This window comes from Musa acuminata, chromosome BXJ2-9 (assembly GCF_036884655.1).
Source record: "Musa acuminata AAA Group cultivar baxijiao chromosome BXJ2-9, Cavendish_Baxijiao_AAA, whole genome shotgun sequence".
NCBI lineage: Eukaryota > Viridiplantae > Streptophyta > Magnoliopsida > Zingiberales > Musaceae > Musa > Musa acuminata.
Window position 1 is genome coordinate 10,945,484 of NC_088346.1, and position 22,689 is coordinate 10,968,172.

General features: G+C 38.1%; 2 protein-coding genes and 1 long non-coding RNA gene across 4 annotated transcripts; all 3 read right to left on the reverse strand.

Moving 5' to 3' along the window:
- Positions 1 to 1,139: 1,139 nt before the first annotated feature.
- Positions 1,140 to 8,108, reverse strand: LOC135585703 (microtubule-associated protein 70-2-like). 2 transcript variants are annotated; one of them, XM_065125671.1, is made up of 13 exons: positions 7,672 to 8,108; positions 7,497 to 7,582; positions 6,906 to 6,971; positions 6,652 to 6,822; positions 4,465 to 4,635; positions 4,227 to 4,382; positions 3,959 to 4,105; positions 3,692 to 3,763; positions 3,068 to 3,595; positions 2,791 to 2,978; positions 2,616 to 2,717; positions 1,663 to 1,696; positions 1,140 to 1,553 (listed from the first exon to the last, which is right to left on the reverse strand). In XM_065125671.1, the coding sequence occupies exons 1-13, from the start codon at positions 7,865 to 7,867 to the stop codon at positions 1,413 to 1,415; spliced, it is 2,058 nt and encodes a 685-aa protein (XP_064981743.1). In that variant the 5' UTR covers positions 7,868 to 8,108; the 3' UTR covers positions 1,140 to 1,412. The 2 variants fall into 2 exon arrangements, with proteins under 2 accessions (XP_064981743.1, XP_064981744.1); XM_065125672.1 differs by lacking the exon at positions 1,663 to 1,696 and having other exon boundaries at positions 7,672 to 8,107.
- A 5,525-nt stretch (positions 8,109 to 13,633) lies between these two features.
- LOC135623912 (uncharacterized) lies at positions 13,634 to 20,485 on the reverse strand. The gene is made up of 12 exons (XM_065127376.1): positions 20,077 to 20,485; positions 19,303 to 19,506; positions 19,046 to 19,191; positions 18,690 to 18,955; positions 17,110 to 17,198; positions 16,464 to 16,611; positions 15,913 to 16,352; positions 15,219 to 15,730; positions 15,087 to 15,147; positions 14,727 to 14,996; positions 14,263 to 14,524; positions 13,634 to 14,148 (listed from the first exon to the last, which is right to left on the reverse strand). Exons 1-12 carry the CDS (start codon positions 20,449 to 20,451, stop codon positions 13,844 to 13,846), a joined length of 3,078 nt encoding a protein of 1,025 aa, XP_064983448.1. The 5' UTR covers positions 20,452 to 20,485; the 3' UTR covers positions 13,634 to 13,843.
- Positions 20,486 to 21,390: 905 nt separating this feature from the next.
- Positions 21,391 to 22,025, reverse strand: LOC108951202 (uncharacterized). The gene is made up of 2 exons (XR_001975521.2): positions 21,768 to 22,025; positions 21,391 to 21,670 (listed from the first exon to the last, which is right to left on the reverse strand). It is a non-coding gene; the product is annotated as an uncharacterized LOC108951202 (long non-coding RNA).
- Positions 22,026 to 22,689: the final 664 nt, after the last annotated feature.

The following is a 22,689-nucleotide window of genomic DNA, read 5'->3' on the forward strand; positions in this document are numbered from 1 at the left end:
TTATTTATAATTTTAAAACTTTTAAATATTTTCTAAATTATCTCTTTATATATGGATAAATATGCTCTTAATTTATAATTTAATTCTAATAAAAGATTTTCATTCATTACTTATAATTTATTTTCTTCTTTTTTCTCGTTTTTTCTGATAGTGATGTTGTCCTCTTATAATTTATTGTCTATAACTAACAGAGTCAACGATGATGACGCTCACCATCGATAAGCTAGGGGAGAGTCTATAGGGAGGGGAGAGTCTATAGGGTGCATAAGTCGATAGACTAACGACGATGATTAACAATGAGCAATAAGAGAGATTAGAGATGCTAATGACGATGATGATGCTTACAATCAAGCACAAAGCATAAGTTAGATGTGACAAGCTATGGGGAGAGTCTATAGGATAGCACAAGTAGATAGACTAAGGACGGACGATCATTAACAATGAACGATGAGAGATTGAATAGGGATGCCAACAACGATGATAGCACCCATAGTCAAAGCACAAAGCAAGAGTTATGGGAAGCTATGAAAAGAGTCTATAGAGCAAGGTTTGCTGTACTGTACCGTACCGACGTTTCGACCCGGGCTCGGTACCGGTACGATACGGTATACCACTCGATACACCCAAGTGTACCGAGCGGTACACTCACGTGTACCGAGCACTGTACACTGCTACAGTGTACGGTACGGAGACGATCCGCGTACCGCTGGCCTGTCGGACTGGTACGTACCACCCATACCGGGCGATACTGTCCGGTACGACAAACCTTGCTATAGAGTGCAATAAATAGACTAACGATGATTGACGATGGAGATAGACTAGGGATGATGATCAACAACCGATGGAGATCGGTTGTCAACAATAGCAAAATGCACAAGTGAGGGTTGTGAGAAAGAAAAATATTAAATAAAAAATAAAAAAGACTACTAATAATAAAATATTAACTTTTTTATTTTTTAAAAAATTATGAATAATAAGTAGAAGACTCTAAATAGAAAACTCATAGCAATGTCATCACAAATTATATTGTCACATATCAACTTTATACACCCTTCTCACTCTCATGCTAACCTTGTTACAATATCTATCAAGTTAGCAAAGACTACTCCAGTCAGCAAAGAGTGTCGATCGAAAGAAACTGACGTCACAATTTTGGCGAGTAGCATTAGCATTGATCTGACATTACAATAATATTCACAAATAAAGACAAATAAATCACCACACATAAACGTTATCAAAAGAACACGTGCAACCTATACAGCTGAAAAGGCCAGGCATTTATCACCTAAAAAGTGTCCCATAAGGTTAGTCAAATTCATCATCACTTCCACTCAGCTACAACAGTAATGTCAGCTGCGCCTTCTAATCTGCTTCCTTGCGATCAAGGATCACCGCCAATGCTTCTTTCTATCTTAACTTGAATGAAGAATGAAAAGGGAAAGTAAAAAATAAAAGAAAGTGGAAAGTGGAGTTGATGTAAATATTCCATGCCACTTTCGGTTTGAATCCAGTGTCATTGAAGGTTCCGCGTCATCCCTGTCCTTGGCAGGTTCCTGCAGAATACGTTGACAATTTAAATTTTCTTCCACAAATGCATGCTAGGCATAGTATCTGCAAATTAATGTATCAACGTTCCACACAGCAAAAAGGCATTGCACTTACCAAACTCAGATAGTTCAGTATCCATTGTATGGTCCTGGAATCATCCCAAGGATTCAGGAAAACTACTTGCAATAATGCTAGATAAAGGTTATAGATCCAGTAGATTAATGAGCCTGTTTATCATCATTTAGTTGGCCCTATTTGACTTGTTCAGAGAAGATAGGTATCCATGAGTAAATCCAAAGAAGATAAATGAGAATAGCATAAGTGAAGCAACCTCGAGAGCTTAATTTCATTTGACATAAGATATTAAGCATGCTTCCAAAGCCAAGACTGCTATAAGGAAAGAGAACTAGACCAAATTATAGGAACTTCTGTGAACTGAGAGGATTCAGTTGCAAAGAGGCATGACAGAGTAAACTTTTCACCAGCAACCATGGATCTTCTAGTATGATTAACCACAAGATTGGTAGTCAACCACAAAAGACCTCTTTCCTAAAGTCCAAAGTTACTATTGACTTCAATGCTTCCTTGGTGTCCCCAATTAATAATGAAGACCGATCAGTCATTAACACTGAATAACATATTCTGCAGACAGCAAGTACATGTGTTGAGGCATCATTTGATGATCTCTGAGAATACTAGTGATCCGTGGCCTCTAAATCAAGCTACCCCTATCACCTATCCAGTCACCGAACATGATACATGTCTAAAAAGCATGTCCTAGAAGATAAACATAAAACTAAGCCTGATGTCCTGAGTCCACCAATGTTTTCTCCCTGGTTCTTTAGAGATGGTCAACTTTAAAAAAAAACAAAAAACAAAACAAAATTCAAGAAACCAAATCCAATTTTCTTATGAATCTTCAGGAACACCAATAATATCATCTCGTTGGTGGTTCTTTAGAAAAGTTTTGTCCATCCAATTAGCTTAGTTCGATTTATTATTGAAAGCCAGATAACTATAATTAAAACATATATATTATAGAATAATCCAGAAGTGTATAAAGATACCTTCCAGGAAGCAGTTGAGAAATATGTACAGGACCCTTTGAACTACCAAACTGCTTGGCCTTGCTGTCTTGTTCCTTCTCCACTCGCATAGCAGCTAGATAACTATAATTGAAAGCCAGATAACTATAACTAAAACATATATATTATAGAATAATCCTGAAGTTTATAAAGATACCTTCCAGGAAGCAGTTGAGAAACATGTACAGGACCCTTCGAACTACCAAACCGCTTGGCCCTGCTGTCTTGTTCCTTCTCCACTCGCATAGCAGCTACCTCTTTCTCCATAGTGGCTACTTCCCTTCTCATTTTCTTGGCTTCTACTTCCATTGCTTTGGTCAAAGTATCCACTTTCTTGGCTAAAATCTGACCATCCATAAGAAAGGAGCAAGTTATGATTCTTGTAAATTGACCTTGCACTTCAGTAATTAAACTAAAGGCATAAGAAGCATCACCTCAATTGCATCATCTTTGTCCTTCAGGCTTTGATCTTTCTCGTGACATGCTTTTCGTAGGGTGATCACCTCCTTTTGTAGCATGTCGTACAAAAGACCAGACACAGTATCATCTGAATCAGCACTGTTGTGCTCACAGAGTTTCTCATTTGGAATCCCCTCACAAGTGTTACTTGCATCAATGTTACCATCAGAAGATCTGTTGAGTGAATGGCTCATTCCAATTGCAAGGACTTTACCCCTATCCAATGACCTAGTGCCACCATCAAATGATTTTGACGTCCCCTTTGCATGTTTTAGTACTACACTGGTGTTACTTGAGAGCGAAGATCTCAACTGAAAGGATGGTGATCTCCGAACTACAGATCCACTGAACAAAGGCTTGGAGAGATTCTCAGCTCCACCAATAGATTGACGACGGGTAGAGCCATTAGTTACACTCTTCGCTTCAATGTTAGTACGGCTGGAACCACTGGATGACATTCTCAATCCCTCTTCTACGACTTTAAGGCGCAACTGATATTTTTCCTGTGAAGTTTAAAGGGCAAACACATTATTTTTGTTTACTGCAAAATAAACAGAAAGCAAATAGAAATCCACGCATCCAATGGAAAAAGTTTATACTTTTAACTGAGCTTCGTATCTTGCAGTACGATCTGCAATAGCAAGCTTATCACGTAGTTGCTGCATTTCACCCTGAAGGAATAGTGCCGAAGGTTAGTTATTCTCTTTACCAGTTGTGCAGATAAACAAAATGGTATGCTTACAGATGAAAAACAAGCATAAAACTACATACATGTATAAAGCAGAAAGGAATTGAAGGGAGCCAGAGAGAGATGCAACAATTTTAAGAAGATCATATGAGAAATGAAGTGTGTCAATAATGCATACCTGCATGAACCTTCGTTCTTCAAGCCATTGTTTGACAGGCATTACTTTGTCATTAGCATCTTTCCATTCATTTGCCACAACAACTGCAACTCTATTAGCTGTAACTTTTGCGCGTGCAAGTTCACGGTCAAGGGTTTTTCTCTCTTCCTAAGTAGTATGGGTAAAAAGGTCATGATATAAATGATCATTAAATGGTAGAAGAAAGAACAAAATTGGGTGAGAAGAGTTCTTCAAAACACATCAACTTTTTCAAAGGAAAAATGTCTACATTCATCTCTTGAACTTTGCGCTGGTAGTCTCTAACAGCATTTGCAGCTGCACCACCAGCAAGGACAGCTTCTTCAAGTTCTCTTACAGTCAGGCTAAGCTTCTCAACTTCAGCAACCTTTTGACGATGCAATTTGTCGAAGATTTTGTTTTCTTCCTAAGATGGAGGGAATAAGCAAATAGTGACTTTGGTATAACCAAATTACTCAGTTCTTTTCTATGGTAGACTTCCATTTTACCTGGCAAATCTCAATCTGTTTCATTAACTCCTGGTTCTTGTTTTGCAGATCATCCACCATGGAAGCCTTTGCCAAAGCTATTTCTATTGTCCTTTCTGCCTCCAAGAGGGCTGCCTCCTTTGATTTGGTTAGACGATCCAGTGCTCTATTGTCATCTTGCAATTTTGCAATCTGCACAAGAATATTTGTACTAATAAACATTCTGTCTTTTGCTTCCTTAGGGTAGTATATCAACAACGAAAGAAAATTTCAATACTGTCAAGAGAAATGCATGCAATACATTCTAAACAACCAATTAATATAAACAATCTCACTGCCAATTTTTTCTCCTACTGTTACTTGATTTTTCTAACAAAATCTTGTTCTTTATAGTACTTATTTGGTGATTATCCATGAAGTGTGTGTTATTTGTTAAACAACAACAAAAGCAGTACTGCATCATATGAAATTTGCACTTTCCAGAAACAATAATTGAACCTGAGGTGGAGCTCAAAATTTGGTATTTACGATTACCTTAATAAAATCCTTACTAGACAAGCACAGTAACCAAAAATAGTCCAGTATACATCTGTTAAGAAGCAAAAGCAACCACTAAGCAACATTATTGTAAATTGCTAGGAAATGTTATCAAGAAGGAAAGAAGGTTAGTGCAAAGAGGAAAGAAGGTTTGTCACTGAAAGTGCATAAAGTTTTGCAAGAAAGGATGAAAGAACTAAAAAGAATTCAAAAGGAAGCCAACAATGACAAGAATAGTTTCAAAAGTGTCACGACCCAATCTAATGGGATAATTGACAGTTCAAAATGCTTAAGCTGAAACTATAGTAGTGCACCTATCAAACCTTTATAAGCCAATTTTATTCTTAACCCACTTCCGATGTGGGATTAAATCGGGATGTTACAATCTCCCCTACTTAAGACCTTGACATCCTCTAACCCAAACAACTAGCTTAAAATGTTTAAGATGAAGTTAATAATAATACGCTTATCAGATCCTTTTAAGTCAATCTTATTCTTAACCCACTTCCGATGTGGGATTAAACTTGAAATGACAGCAATTTTGAAATAGTAATCTTGAAATGACAAAAAAATCTTCCTCGGGATTAGAAAAGGCAAACTACTGTTTTTAATAATACAACAAAAAGAACTTTGTTAAAATTCTTATACAAGAACTCAAGAAAAATCCATAGTTTGTGGTGCACCCTAACTCCAACATGATACACCTGGACCATATTAATGTCAGCCAAGACCTATCCAATTTCAGAATTATGGCCATAGGGGTTGAAACCAGTAGGAAATATATAAAACCAACTAAACTCAACCAAATTAGCCTGATTTTCAACCATTTTAGCCAATTACAAAAACTATAAATAAGAAAGAGAAAAGGAACGAGGGAAGGAGGAGAGGAAAGCTAACATGGAGAAAAGCCAGAATGTGACTATGACTTAAGAAATAGTGGAGAAGACACAACTACTATTTGCTTTTTGTTCCAATAATTGCATTTCTCATCTGCCATGTGTTGAAATACCCATCATCGATTGTCAAGATAGGGAGAAAAGGGTGTGCAGTGAGAAATATGAATATTAAAGATAGTCCTTGATCACTGAAGAAAAGAAAGATGCTATGACGTTAAAAAGATGTCATAGGATTCAAATTTAATTCTTCTGTTTTTGCATTACCAACATATCACCCGCATGTTAATTAGAGAATTATAGGGGCCACAGTGAGGTTTATCATCTTCTATTGTATCTTTTGTATGACATATAGTCATCTGCTACAAAAATATTTTTTTGCATAATATGGTTACCATTTATACATGTTATTCTTTGATATTTCAGTTCCTTATGACTTTTACGAAAACATAGATACATTACAGAATATGCAGATAAAAGAATCTTTTATGATAAAGTTATTTCATATTATTAAATTATATTGTATTTCCTTCTAGTAGTTTTCTATTTTTACTTTGAAATTATTTTCTTAGCCTATTCCAATCCCATCAATCCAATCTGGTCAAGTTTAATCCAGCCAATCTAATTCAGAACATCCTGACAATTCCTACCATATCATCCCTATCTGATCCAGATCTCAATACCAATGTTGCAAATTGTAAAAGTCTGCAGTTGCCAATAATTTTAGCCATTCCAGAGATTAGCAAAGATTGGGCTACAGGACTGAAAAACACAATACCTCCTGGCGGGCGAGCTTTATCTCTGCTTCAAGTGGTGCAAGAATGGCCTCGATTGGTGGCATATCATCATCCTTTTGAGCAGCATGAACCCTTCTGAGGGTAGCTTCTGCTGCAAACTGGGCAGCCATCGAAGCCTTCTTCTCATCATTTAACTTCTTAATTTCAAGATTCTGCAAAATATCTCAAATTAATAAACTCAGACTGAAAGTCAGTGTAAAAAAATGACAATGAAACAATGTACGCTAGAAGGTACTTTGCTCTCTAGAATAGACTCTGTCAACTTGAGCTTCCCATCCACCTTGGTCAATTCCTCAGTAAGCTGCATGGAAAGGAGCAGGATCAGAGCACCTCCAATTTTCTCAAACTTCAACTCATTGTCATTAGTAACCAATACTACAACATAATCTAAGCTTCAGAAAAATGCAAAGGATTTGGAAGAAAATATATATATTCTAAGAAAGAAGGCACAAATTAAACAAGAAAAGGATGATGGAGAAGTTTCCCAATACAAGATAGATGAAACAAATTCACTCAGCAGAATGATTGTGGGTAGAAGGTTGAGTGAAAATCCATTTCTTTTGGGTTAGCGATGGTTTACTAAACCCGCGGAAACTAAAATTAAGCAAGTTACCGAAAAAAGAGACCAGTTTTTATCACATCAAAGTGCTAAATAAACCAAGAAGCCAAACGGAACAAGAACAAAGTATAAGAACAATGACCGAGATCAACAATAGCGAAAAAAACAATTCACTGCTAATAGCCTGATGATACGGTACGCAACACAAAACGAAGCTAAGGAGATATCCAATAGGACAAAAGGTAATACAAATGTAAAAATATTAACCTCTTCGACCGCCTTCTCCCTTGCACGCTCAGACAACTTCAGCGCCTTAATCTCTGCTTGAGCCTCCCCCAACTCCCTATCCTTATCTAAAACCAAAAAGACCTAGGATCTAAAGACGCGATCTTTCAATCATTTCAGAGCAAGAAAAACCCAGCAGATCGAACCACAATCCTACCTCTGACTTCATTCTCGAGCCTGTTGAGCTCAACCTTGACCGGATCCGACCCGTGCAACAGATTGATGAACTCATCCGCCTCCAAGCTCCGCCGGATAGACGCCCTCCGCCTCGAAGCCGCCTTCCCGTCCCCTTTAAAGGAACCCGACAGCGTGGCGGGCAACTCCGCCTCCCCGCCGCCGCTCGGATGAGCCATCTCGGATCCAACCACCAACCCTTCCCGCTCACAAAAAATCGAAAAGAAAAATAAAACAAAAACTATTTCCAAGCTCCGCTCCGATCGGCGTGGGGGTCTTCTCAGGGTTCCAAGTCGTCGATCTAAGAAAACACGGTAAGGAAAAAAGAATCTAATGGAACCCTAATTCGTCTCTCTTTTTGGCAGCTTTCGCTTTAACCTCCTCCGTCGTCGTCCTCTCGTCCCGTTTAAAATCCTAAGAGCGGAGAGTGAAGTTATATATTTTAGTCGTCCAAAACAGAAGAGAGAGAAGGCTGTTTGTTTCACTGCATTGGGGTTCCGTCACCGGTCCGGGCGGTGATCGAATCGATTTACGACGCTTTTGCCAAACGGCGGTACGGTTAACCGCGGGGAGGAAGACCGCATCCGAGGCCTTCCTGTAGCGTGTCCAGATTCGATCAGCTCCCAGGACGGAAGACCAAAGAGCGTTGACCACCCACCATAACTTGACACGCGTCACCGTGTTTTGCAAGTAAAATATTTCCTTTAGTGACGCAGTTATTGATGCAAACAGGCTGTACTCGAATGATTCCTTATTTAAAGTCTGATTTGGTCGTGACACCAGAAATGACATGGTGTTTTTGTGCAAATAAGTCCCGTGAAAGTTTATATTGGCTTACCTACCTCCTATAACAATGCATATTATATATCTAATATATATATATAGTTAATTCGATTAAAGTATCACAAAAAAGGGCAGAAATATCCCTCTGGATATTAAGATCATGTTAGGAACGAGTAGGCACTAAGAGGGGAGAGGTGAATTAGTATAATGGTAAAAATTACGTCAGTTTTAAAAATTCTTCATACGATAAAATCGATTTCGGAAAGATAGCTTCAAAGCATACGAAAGAGCATAGTGGATATAAAGCAAGCAAGTAAGTAAATTGCTCAAGACGAATTACAAACTAGATTTTTATAGTGGTTCGATCGTCGTGACCTACATCCCTCCATCGATTCCTTTTTTGTCGAGACCACCGGCATCCATTATCGGTATTCCTTCAATAGGCGAAGACCAATCATACCGCTCTTTCTCCTTTTACTAGGTTTAGAGATAACCCTTACACCCCCACTTACTCCTCTCTCAAACTATTCTAACACTTAGAACTTTGAGAGGAGTTCACACACAATTGAAACAGAGTTTTCTTTCTTTTTTTTGCTCTTAGTTGTGTGTTATTTAACTAGCGATGAGAGAGGTATTTATAGGCCTCAAGTTGATTCAAACTTAGAGCCTAAAAATATCTCATCCCGGGTTTCCTAAGTACGGGTGGTACCACCGCCAGTGTCATTCTGACATTGGGCGGGCTGTACCACTGCTCGACACAATATCAAAGACTATGTCATGACGGTGTCACCTCTTAGGTCATTGTTTGGACCTTTTCATTGAGCCCAACATAGTTCATACATGGGCCCAACTAGCCCCTAATTGGGTTGTCCCAATTTCAATCTCAATTATACGTTAACTACTAACTCTAATACATTTACTAAGCTAAACAAGTCTGTAAGTCTAGTTTCTTCCGGCGATCTTCCGATGACCTTCCGACGAACTCTCGGTAATGTTCCAACGGACTCCAAGCAAGCTTCTGGACTTCACACGATCTTCTTGGCAAGTTCTGATGAGCTTCTTTGGCAAGCTCCTAGACTTCTCGATCAATTCCGGTAGAACTTCCGACGAACGTCCGGACTTCTGACGAACTCTCGAACTCCCAATGAAGTTATGTTCTTAACTCCGAGACTTCATTTGCTTTATGCTTTGCTATCGTAGTTAATCCTGCACACATAAAAACACACTTCGATCTAGATAATTATTACTAAGCATGAATTATGTTGTTCGACATGTCATTGGTCTATCGACGCTTAGTCCGATTCTTTGGCGCATCGTCCTCTCTTGCGGCCTATTGTCCAATCGGTCAGTTGACCTCCGTAACTCCCATATCCTTGGCGCAATATCCACTCTTCTTGGCCCGATGCTCGAATCTATGGTCCGAAGCCTTCTGTCGATATATCGACCGATCCTTCAGTGCGACGTCCAATCTTTTGACACGTTTTCCTCTGGCCCAACATGATTCTTCATGCTTTAATTGTCTCTCCATGATCGAAGCATCCTACGCCACTCAAAACGCAGATTAAATCATAAACACTTATTAATTAGTTTCATCGTCAAAATCCGAGATTGAATAGATCCTTCACATATGTCATTGTCATTAACATTTATCTAAAAGATTCTTAACTCTAATTAACATTAGTTTGTTAAATTTAAGTGTACAAAAAATATAAAGTACCTAATCTTTTATCATCATAATAAAATTTTAAAAGTCATTAAATAATAATAACATATAGTAAATTATTTAATTTTAAAATGATGTGTATGTCAAACCCAAATTTAAAGGGATAACTACAAAAATCATTGACTTTCTAAGGATATTTATGTGTTTTTGCATAAAAAGAAAAAGTAGATGGTAAGTTTTCCACTCATGTTATATATGTATATACATATACATGTATATATATAAGGTAATTAAGTATTTGATCAGAATCATACATTCATTCATAAATATAATAGATTTTGCCATAGAGTAAGTGATTTTTGTGTCTTTAGGTGTGCAGGAGAAGGTATAAACAAGATCCAGATCTCTGAGTTGAACCTTAAATCCTCTATAATAATTGAGGAGGTTCATCTGATCCTTATCATCATCAGATGACCAGTCTCAAAGCCTGCCACTTTAGTGAAGGTCTGACAGCATGACAATCTCTCACTGGTTTCACATGCCTCACGAATCTCAAGCGTCAATATTTGGCAAGCTTTATTCAGATTTAGATATCATATCACTCAATCACAGCTCAATGTTCATGAATATTTTGCTTACAGATATCAAAAACTTGTTGATTAAGGCATCATCATCATCATCATCATCATCATCATCATCAGCATCGAAGGATGTATTGGTCCGACAGGAGTATGAGATGTTGCTTGTGATATCTCGAGCTACTTAGCTTCGCCTCTGCAATATGAAGCCTTCAAGGTTCCGACGTAGCAGGTCAGCTTGGCTTCAAGGAACGAAAGGAGAGAAGGTGATCGCCGAGCACATATGTTGGCTGGCAAAGGTTGGATGCGACGACAAGGGGGAAACAGTGTTGGTCCGTGCTTGCGCCATCCAAAAGAGGCCGCAGACCTCTTGTACTCCTGGCAGAAGCTGTAGCGTGTGGCCGACGTTGGGGTTTCAAAGTGAGATATCCACAGGACCTAAAGAACAGTGCCATCCCTTAAAGAATCCTCTTGGTTTTTAGTGAGGACAGGGACGCAGAGAGAGAGAGAGAGAGAGAGAGAGAGCGAGAGGAGAGCTTATATCACTGTTTTCTATGGGTCGTAGGTGGGTGGTCATTGAGACAACATTGGATTCTTGAACAAGTGGCTGCTGCGTGGGGGTGACTGTCGACGGTCAGAAACAGGGAGAGTGGAGATTTGTGCCCGAAGGATGAACAAAAGGCAGCACTGGGATTAGTTCTGCAACAGCAAGTTTGGTGGAATGAGCTTTTATCATCATTCATTCTGACTCGCGCACCAGCACGTTGCTCTGTGCAGTTGCTTTCAGACTTCAGCAAAACTCTCCTTGCCATCATGCTTCCTTCCGAGGGGAGGTCATCCCCAACACCTCTCCTCTCAAGGCATGTGCTCTCCCCCCTCCCCTCTCTTTTACTCTGACCAATACGAAGCTGCACATGCAGATCACTGTCACTGGACCCAGTGGAATTGGCTCCCCATCAAACAAGAGGTGTGGAGCAGCAAGTCAGGTCTCCTATATATGCTGTGCAAATTGCAGCCAGGATTAAGATGGAAGATGGGGATTATTGGGAAGCCTCAAGGCTGACCATGCCAATCACAACACACTTACATGCATGCCATGGTCACTATCTCATATGGTGCTGAGTCTCGTCTGTCACTGGTATCGATGAAGAGGTCAAAGTCGTAGCTTTTGCAGACTGAATCATAAAGCCTCTCCTTCAGCCAAGGAGGAAGACATCAGTCTGAAAATTTTCAACCGATATAGTTTCCATCCAAGCAATCCTTTCTTCTCGTCAGCAGAATCTGAAAGACTGAAACGGTAACTATTATCTTGCAGAACTCGAGTCATGTGAGAAGAAATTTAGGAGAAGAAACCATGACTACTGCCACTTGGAGCAGAGCAGGGGAAATAAATGACAGCAGAAGATGCTTGTTCTTGCAAAACAATTGGAACAGCCATTTCATCAGCATTTGCAGTTTCCATGAATGCAATGTTGGGAAGAACAATTAAGTTCTGCAAATTGTACAGAACACTGCTACCTCATGAATTCTGCAGGGGTTCATATTAAGATCTTATTTTGTACACATCACTGTGTTTTGCTGCCCACTGACCTGTGGACACCACAAGAGTAAGAGTAATTCATTTTTTCTCTCGAGGACTACTAGTGGTGTCAGGGAAACAAAATTTCTCTCTCAGTATTATCAACATATGATAAATTTAGACCATTGGCAAGGAGAAATTTGTAAGTGAAGATGATGTGAATCAAAAATCTTAGAATGATGTTTGTATTCTTGGAGCTCTACAGGGGTGCCATACCAAGGTGTACATTAACATTGACTCACTCAAAAATTTTAATGGATAATTTACTAATATGTATGTATGTCAGAAAAAAAACTTGTCATAAGAAATTTTATGCCTTTGAAATGTTACAATAAAAATTGTGTGAACATTCCACATTTAGTAAATATTATGCTGACCATATTTTTCTTCAAAATAATATTCAATCATACCTCTTCTCTAGGACTATAATGCCATGCCAAGTCAGAATTATACATTCTTAAATTTTATCATTGTTATATTTTTGTCAGAAAAATATTTATATAACTCTTGTTCAAAACGACATTCATATTACTTCTCTAATGCTACAGTGTTTTGGTAAGTCATCAATCAATAGATTCTCGAAAAATTGAAAACTAAGAGATAAGATGGACATGCTTTGTGGACTTTGAGAGGGGCTAATAGGCAGTAAAGTGTCCAGTTATTTGATTAAGGATAAGCGGAAAGAGTAAGAAAATAAAATGAATTATGAATTAGAGATTTGCGCTCAGACTTGGATGAAACAACCTCAGTTGGCTGTTAAGTATCTCTGATAAAATGCTAGTAGACCTCAAACGACTGACTCTTTCACATTAGCGAAGCTTAAACAGAAGAAAATATTCTACAAATATTTTTTGTTACGTAAATTATTTTCTTCAACCACAAGCGCAACTAAAGATGATTGACTATAAAGAGTGAATATGGATATGATCGATAAACTCTCTATTTTTCCTTTCACGTTCTAATCTAATTTTGAGAGCTAAACTTGAATGTTGAACTAACTAGCTCAAAAAAAAGCATCAACATCAAACCAATGACCAACTATATGGTTATGATTAATGAGATTAGACTCCTCTTTCTCTTTCCACTTTCTAATCTAATTTAGAAAAGCATTGAAGCAACCACCAACATCAAACCAATGACCGACTATAAAGGGTGAATATGAATATGATTAATGAAGATAAACTTTTTTTTTTCACATTCTAATATATTTTCAAGAGCTCAACTTGAGCATCGGAGATCAAAAGCAACCACCGACATCAAACGGTATCAATATCAAAACCCTAAATTGTAAAGAACCAAGTGCAAGATGTTCTACATCATATAGGCAATGTGAGATCCACAAAACAAAGCCAAGTTATTAATAGACAAATAGTGTGTCCATACAAGTTCCTCTCTAAAATACTGACAACACTTTTGATCCAACATTTAGAAGCTAAAATTACGGGAGAAAGAAAGTAATGAACTCACAAGATTAAGAATGATTTTCTGATCAATGCAATATGGATAATCATGTTCTGTAATGCTTTTCACCCTGCTATCACCGTCAGGAGATTCATTCTGAAAATTCATCTGATGTCACATCTGACTCTCCATCTTCATCATCAGAGGATTCAACTGCAGTCTTGTTAGTTATCTTGCTCATTGCTGCTGTTTTGCTTGTTCTATGGGAACGCACGTTGGTTTGGCTAGGCGTCATCGGAACCAGAGGAACAGATTGTGCATCATCATCTGATGAAGAAACTTCTCGCCTTACCCTTCGCCGCCTGGTTGTTGCAGTTCTGCCAGACTGTGGTGCAGGTGTTGGTGGTATCACTGTGGAAGTATCAATGTTCAGGTTGCCTTCAATTCCTAGCTTCCCTGAGCATGATGATCATGGTCATATAAGCACTTGCTAAATGGATATGTTGTAATTCGTATCGCCCAAGCAGAGCAAGAAATATAAAAAACAAAGGAAAAGAAAAGTAGTACTACCAAATAGAGCAGTAGATTGGTCCTCTGATAATCCTTCATCTGGATGTTCATCAAGCGATCTGAGACGTGCTGCCATAAGATTCAAGTCCTTGACGAGTTCTTTGTCCCGTGTTATTGAGGTGATCATGCCATTCAAAAGGCCCCTCATGCACTTAATGGCATGTTGCTCTGATGGTCGAAAATTGATCGAAGCAGCTATCCTGCATAGTGCCAAGATATATGATTTTCCTGCAGATGTTTTCTTCTCTGGGCAGCCTGCTACCTAAATGATGTTGAACATAAAAAGGCAGCAAAACATTGAGGGTTAATTAAAAAATTTGCTAAAACATTGAAACTTTCATCTCCAGATTTGGGGATTATACCATTGACCCGAATTCCTTAATATACTGATTTTGGATCATAAACTAAATCATGAAGCTAAAATTAACCGTGCATCCAAATCATACAAGAATTTTGGGAAATACCTCCGCAGCAATGCGAATAGCAATCCCCTCCTCCCCACTGTCAAAGTCATCTGATGTCTGGACTGAACTAGAGAGGTTTCCAGAACTAAGCTCATCTTCCTTCCTTTCGTTTGAGAAAAGAGGGATTTGCATCATTTGCAACATAAAGTGTGCCGCTAACACTGCACGTTTTCTCAGTTTAGACACTGTGATGGCAGGACCCCCAGACTTACCATAGACACCAGGCCACAAGGATCGCATGGTAGGAATAAAAGCAGTAGAGATACACCTCTGAACCAGAAAAATAGGAATATGAGATACCTAAGAATGTGCAGGAACATTTTGTTGCAGGTCTTATGTACCATAATACCCATTACTTGCCTTGTGAGTGCACGAGAGGGCTGGATAATGCTCAAAGAATATGGATAAGCATTGCTTTAGCCTGTAATTAGAAATATTAATATATGTATTCTTGAAACTATGTATAACAAACAGGATTGAATTGGTATTTACCTTTGTAATTCCTTGGTTTCATCACAAAAGTACAAGTTAACGAGCTTGTGTAAGATCAAAGGAGATAAACATGTAGAAATGCTTGGATAATTCTCACTCAGAAGAAGAATCTTAGCAAATCCTTCTCCCAGGATAGAATGAACACTCTCATCATCATCAGCATCACCAACTTCACCACTGTCATCACTGTTAAGTCCATTGTATAACAGATCAAGTAATCCAATGCTTTCATCATCCCTCAGATTTGAGGAATTTATGGATACTAATCCTTCTTTTTCATTGTTTGGCTGTTTAATATCTATCCCAATTGCTTTATCAACTTCTTGAGGACCGTGCCATGTGAACAGATCAATTAATGACTTACTAGCCATAATTCGTACTGAAGTAGCACCATCTATAAAGGACTGTCTTAACTGTGATACTAGCTCTCCTGTTGGTCTCCTTTCTAAAATTCCAAAGAGTGAAAGGCATCTTGTTGCAACCCTTTGAACATCAATATGACTATGTTTTGCCTGCATTACATAAAATGGGGGAAATGGCTCTTAGAAACCGGATACCACTACAACTGCCAAGCGGTTAAAATTAAAATGTTATGGATGAACTAAGTGACTGGTATATGAACAAGTTTGTAGTTGAATTTTTATTGTATTTTCGAACTACATTAAACTGTCAACTGTTCACCTAAACAACTTACCCCAGGAAGCAACAAAGAATGGAGCAGCTCAGAGGGTTCGATTGCTTTGCCTTGCAGGCTCCAGAGGGAAGGAATGTTTTCCAAAAGTAGGCCAGTTAATGCAAGGCAATGCATCCACTGCATGAAGTCAGCAGTTCGCTCTCTGCAAGGCTGAGCAAGTTCCTTAATTACACTTGTTACTACTGCTTCAAATTCACCCATGGAAGCATGCACTTTTTTTGCCAATTCTAATATTGCTCTGGCCCATTCCCTGTCTCCACCAAGGCTGATCCCATCTCCTATTACAATCTTATTCCCATCATCATCAACTTCATGCTCAAGAGGCCGGAGCAAAAGCTCATTCACAAATTCACTAGCAGCTTTCCTGTTTGCAACATCTGAATAGTTAAGCATTGCACCAAATAATAATAGCTGGCGAGATGTGAAGCAATAATTTGGTCCTGCAATAAAAAAATATGATAGATGGCTATGAGCAGCTACTTGTTCAACTTAGGCCATGCAATTGCTCAATCTAATTGGATAACTTCTAATGACCAGTAACATCATCTCACCAGCAGAAAGGTGCACTTTTACCAAACTAACAAAGTCGGATACTGTTGCTGGAAGAATTTCATCTAAAAGGTCATTTTTATCTGAAGCTTCTGATGCATATATTGCTGCTTCTGTGCCAGTGGTAGTTGCAGCATCATTACCTTTGGCCTGTATAATGAAATTGTGCAGAAAATTATGACACACAAGTTTAATGAGATACGTGAACTGAGAAGTTCCATCCATAAATGAGTGAAACTAGGTACCAAGAAGTAATCTAACTATAGAACAAACGCACACACAGACGCATAAAGAGCAAACTCTGAGTTATACCATGTGTCATTACACTAGAACAGATCAGGCCAATATCAGTCTAACCATGGACCATCGATATATATCCTTTGCAATTAGAATGTATCATTTTCTCTAAAATATTCCTTTCTTTTCAACATATTATAGAGATCAGAGATAGAAATATTAGCATAAAATTGAGATGGAAGGAACAATGTGTAGTTGATTTATCACCATTTGATTTATAAACACATAAAACTCAAAAATCTTACCTGTCACTTAAAATCAAGGAGTGATCAATCATAATATTAAATGATACCAATACATATATAAGAAATATGAAACATGCTTCTAGAAGTACAAGATCAAAGTCCTTACTTCAGCTTCACTTTGTAGATGCCTGCATAGGATTTTCCAATAAAGAGTAGCTTCTGCATCCATCAGCTGAATGTTGGAAGTGCATCCTTCTGAAAAGTAAAAACAATATCCGTAAATAATGAATTTTATCAAATTCTGAAAGAATAATGTTATATACTATGGAAGATATTATTCATGTAACAAAAAGAACTATTCTTCATGTAAAATAAAAGGTATATAATTAACTGGGGAAAAATCTACATATTATTCATATTAGTGTAACTAAGAATAACTACTAAAAAAATTTTAAACATCTAAAAAAGAATGTACCTATATCCTCTCAACTTCTAAGACTTTATATGCAAAAACATGAGTTGAAGAACAAATCTGATGAATGTGACTTTCGTTTGACTTATAATTTTTGCATTGACCACTGATCATCACTCCAAGGTTTGAACTCTGAACCACCATTTTTTTTCATTTAAGTGATCAGTTGCAAACATACCATTTAAAAATAATCCATCTCTCCACTTCGTGTATTGGTAACTAGAAAAGTTTTTTTTTTTATTAAGCTCTTTTTGTCATGGCCACACTATTTGTGGAATATCGCACTTGTTTTTTGTTATGTGATTTTATGCTCACAAATCACACTAATCAGATATTCTATTGTCATTCATTCAATGTTTACATTGTCACAGCATTCAGATTGTCTTTCAGCTAGGAATTCTGACAATCCCTTCTCCTTGATCACCACTTTGAGTCAAATTATTCACACATTAAAACTTCCAATAACAACCTAAAAGGTCAATTTGAGTTATCATATGCCTGCACTGAAATACCTTGACACAGATCATGGGATATCCTATGCTTGCACCGATATCAGTACATTTAATCTTGACAACTACCTGCTGCTATACAACATGACTTTTATGCACAACTTCATCATCCTGAAAAATCTATGATGTTATGGTTAATTTATCTAGCCATATGAAGTTAAAATGACCAATCTTCTCATAATCTAAACAGGCACCATCTCTTGGTGTGACTCAAGCAGGAAAATGAAAGAAAATAAGAGATGTAAAGTACCAACACCACAAAAAAATGATCAAATTTTTTATTTTCTAACAATGGTATTATTACCATAATTTCATATGTTTGTTTCAACTTCCATAAAAATCCCAAAGAACAAAAAACATATAAGCTTTGAACAGAAATCCAGATATTACCAAAAGATGTATATGTAATAATTTTGGGCAATATTATGATTTAGCAAAGTGGAACATTCATACATATTCCTCAAAAAATGGGCAATTGGGATTTTATACGTGAGATGTTGAAAGAGTTGCATTCCTTAAAAGCCCAAGAACTATCAGACATACTAATTTTCAGGGAATACATGAAAAGATCTAAGACTATTTATATCCACATTTGAAAATGTATCACATCACCATGAGTAACTCTGAAATTTGTAACATTTACAAGGACAAAGTTTGGCACTCAATTGGATCGATGAACAAAATAATTATGTAAACATTAGGCAGGAACTCTATGATCTACTTTGATTGAACACTAGTTAAAAGGCATATTTGTAAATCAATAACCTGTGTTTTCACGATTTGATGCCAAGAACTGTCTTGGACTCTGGTATTCTTTCAATATTATTGTACCATCTTTGAATAGAGCTTCCATAACAGCCTCTCCAACTGATTCATATGTTTCCACATCAAGAAATCTCATGAGGGCAATCAGATCTCCACTGCAGCACTTTGCAAGCCACTCATCCTTCAGCATTTTCAAGCACTCCTTTCTTACAGATGAAGATCTATCCGAAAGCCCTCTCTGAAGGATAATGTTCCTGTGCTTGATGCTGACAGTTCCAAAATTAAAAAACTGCTCATCATTAATTTCACTACTACTTTCAGTTGGACTTTATTTTTTTTCCCCAAACAACCATTACCTAAGACTGTGAAGTGGAAATTTACTTGCCAAGACTAGGTATGCTGCTTTCCGCACTGACTCACTAACATCAAGGGTGGATCCAACAATAGCTTCAGATGTCATGTTCGAGGGAGGCAGAGATAGAACTATTGTCTTTCGAACTTCCTGATCATTGTAAAAACAAAACTATGAGAACCACAATATGACAAAATGCCTTAAGACCCATTAGGACAGCAAGGGATAATACATGCAATCATAACCATACGAAAGACATACTGTATTTTGCTCTTGACAAAGAGTCTGGAGAAAAAGATTAGTAATGTCACTGTCGTCTCCATCATTCACAAACCGTGAGAGAGCTCTGACTGCAAATGCACGGACCGCTGGGACTTTGTCTCGAACACGCAGTTTCATGCTGTCTAGGACCTCATCCCAGAGCTCATCGCTCACCTCTGCATCATCCGGCAACCGCATTATTATCTGTGATAAAAAAAATGGTAATTTTAAGGTAAATGACTCTCTGGCAAAACCCAAAGAAAGAGAAAGGTCGAGGGAAGAGGCACAGGCAGTGAAGGAAGAAGACATAATATGAACAGAACAACACAACGACTCCAAATCTATCGCAATCAGTAGAATGAAGTGGCAATCACAAAAATCAGATCTATAAATTCAATTTTTGAGTTGGCCCCCAGTTGAGACTCGCAGAGAATATTCTGTTGAACGTAGCAGAAATTTTGTAAAGTATTTGACATTTTTACATATCAATCTTCAGGTTTTACAGGAAGTGCCTGGTCGATTCAAACATCCAAAATATCATCCGAATAACGTCCAAAAACGTAATTTTAATGGAGAGTAAAACAAGACAATCTGAGAATTTTAACCAGCATGACAAAGGGATTTCCAGAGATTCACAGAACAATTCGTAAGAGAGAAGGTTTCATTAAAGGATGAAACTTCATCTTTCGAAAGGGTAAAGGAGAAAACAACGGATCTAAAAGCAATAGCAGAAAACCCTAAATCCATCCAATATGAGGTCAAAATTTTCATCACCTCCGAGATGATCTGGCAGGCACGGAACCTAGCCGGTCGATGGGCGGCCGCGGCGGCGACGAGGAGGAAACGGAGGAACTCCTCCAGAAAGGCATCGCAGACGACGGCGTCCTTCTCGTCGCGGCGGGCGGCGAAGGCGGAGACGAATCTGACGGCGCGTTCGGAGGAGACGGTGCGTCGGGGAAAGTCGAAGAGGGGAGTGACGGCTCGAGTGAAGGCGGCGAAGAAGCAAAGGCCGGCATGAGCGTCGGCTACGGAGGCCGAGCGGAGGGCAGAGAGCTCTTTGAGCTTGCGGGGATGGACGGCGTGGGATAGGCGGCACTCGTCGAGAACCCTCGCGATCTCGCCGGCGAGACGCCTCTCTTCCTCCGCCATCAGATCCTTTCACTCTCTCTCTCTCTCTCTCTCGATGCGAAATTTGTCGGGAGAGAATAGGCGGGAAACAGCCTCCGTTAAATTTATCGACGGACGTCTTATATTTAACGAAGGACGTTACTAACAAAACATTTGTTGGTTGTGTTATATTTCCTTGTCATGTCGGTGAAAGCTGTTCTTATTGGACTGACAGCCCAAGGTGGATTCAGCCCACACAGCCCACACCTCTTTGAAGGGTGTGGTGATTGTGTTTTGAGGGACAGGTGGCTGCATTTTTTGGAGAAAAACTATAGCAACGTGGTGATTCTTGCAGCAGAAAAGAGAGGAGAAAAAGATAAAAATTCGAGGAGAAAAAAAAGGAAGAAAATAAGAATAACGTAGAGACTCTCTCGGATTATATTAAATCTATAGTAGATTCTTACCGTGATTACTTAGGGAGAATTTAGATATTGAGCACAGTGACGTGATCCTTGTATCCCAGTTATTCTCTTGTGATTGTTGCTAAGATTTTAGGCAAGAGATTGAGATTTATATATTTATTATTATTATAATAAATTATCTCTATTTTATCCCGTAATTTTTTCTCTTCACATTGAAAGAATTTTTTTCATATATATCTTGATATTCTATTTGATTATGATTTTATTTAATTCTCGTATTATGGTTTTCTAGTGCATATTCATATATAAAGGTTATTCCGCATTCTATCCTATCAGATCTCATACTTCTTTACTTTATGTTATTTCAACAGTTCAATTTAAAGGGGGAAAAGCATCGCTCGATCTAATATTAAATATTTCATACAAATTTGAGTCCTCATGCTGCACTAATTATCAAAATAAAACTACTTAACACAAGTAAAAGAAAATTAATATGTTTCGCTGGATTATCCAAAAGTATGTTTTGCTTGTGAATCAGACGTGTTTCCAGACTTCCAGATAACCAAAAATTTTCCATGTTTCTGTAATTGAGATTTTGTTCCTTATTTGATGCTAAAACAGTTTGTACAAGCTATGCACACATCCAAATCACATGAAACGTTGTGCAGCACTCGCTGCATAGAATTATTACAACCATCAATACTACTTATGTCACTACGCCATCTCGTTCCTTTGCGGTCTCAGAATTGGAAGACGCAGTCGATGGCTCATCACCGGCAGGCAAGTCCGAGAGTAAGGCCAAAAGCCGGCGTATGCTCGCCGATCGGATTCGCCGGAAGCTGACAGATCTCGTCGGCAAGGAGGAAAAGACGCTTGATGACTTGATGAGAATCACACACACCAGTGCTTGGACCAACAGGAACGCAGCCAACTTACCCAAGACGACGCCATTGAGCTCAGCGGAGGAGGCAGCATCATCCAAGGCTTCTTCCATTGTAGCAGCCGTAAGCACCGACGCGTGAAGCAGAACACTGACCGAGATGGAACGAGCGAGGTTTATATACATATATATATATATATGGAGCCTAAATAAAGTTCACCGCTTTGGGGTTCACTCAAGGAACTACGAGGAAGCAATGATGCGTTTCCGTTTCTTCATGGCTTTCTTGAAGCTCACGTTCTTTGACAGGAGAAGAGTTCCGGCAGGAGGACTGGAAGATGATAGTTCGATCGCCACGCGGTTGGACAAACTTGCAAGGCATGGGAAAACCTGGTTACTTCCGAGTATGGAACAAATGATTCCGTAATCTTATGGTAGAAGGAAGAAAAGGTCTTCTGTGTAGTATGTTTTAGTAGAAGATGAGAGAGTGCAAGCAAACAAAAATTTTATTGATAGTGAATATGAATTTATACATAGAAAGAGAGCTAATAAAATATAATAATTATATAACTTTTTAATTAATAATAAATATTAAAATATTTATTAAACCATTTCATGATTTAGAAGTTGATGTGAGATCACGATCTTTATCGATAGAATCATGATAATATATTATCATAAATTTTATAATTTAGAATCATGATAACATAATATCAAAATATTGAGAGAATCATGATAATATTTATTTTTTCTTAATAATATTTTTAGTATCTAGGTTTTGAGATGTTATAAAATGAATTGTATGAGAGTTGGAATGATTTTTTATGAAAACTAGAAAGTTTTTGACGCATTTCAAAATAAAAGATTCCAAATTATTGCTTCGGCCACTTAGTCTTAAATGTATGTATATATATTTAAAAAAATTATATTATTTATGTTTATTTATTGTGAAAGAATGACAATCAGAAGGGGTGAGAA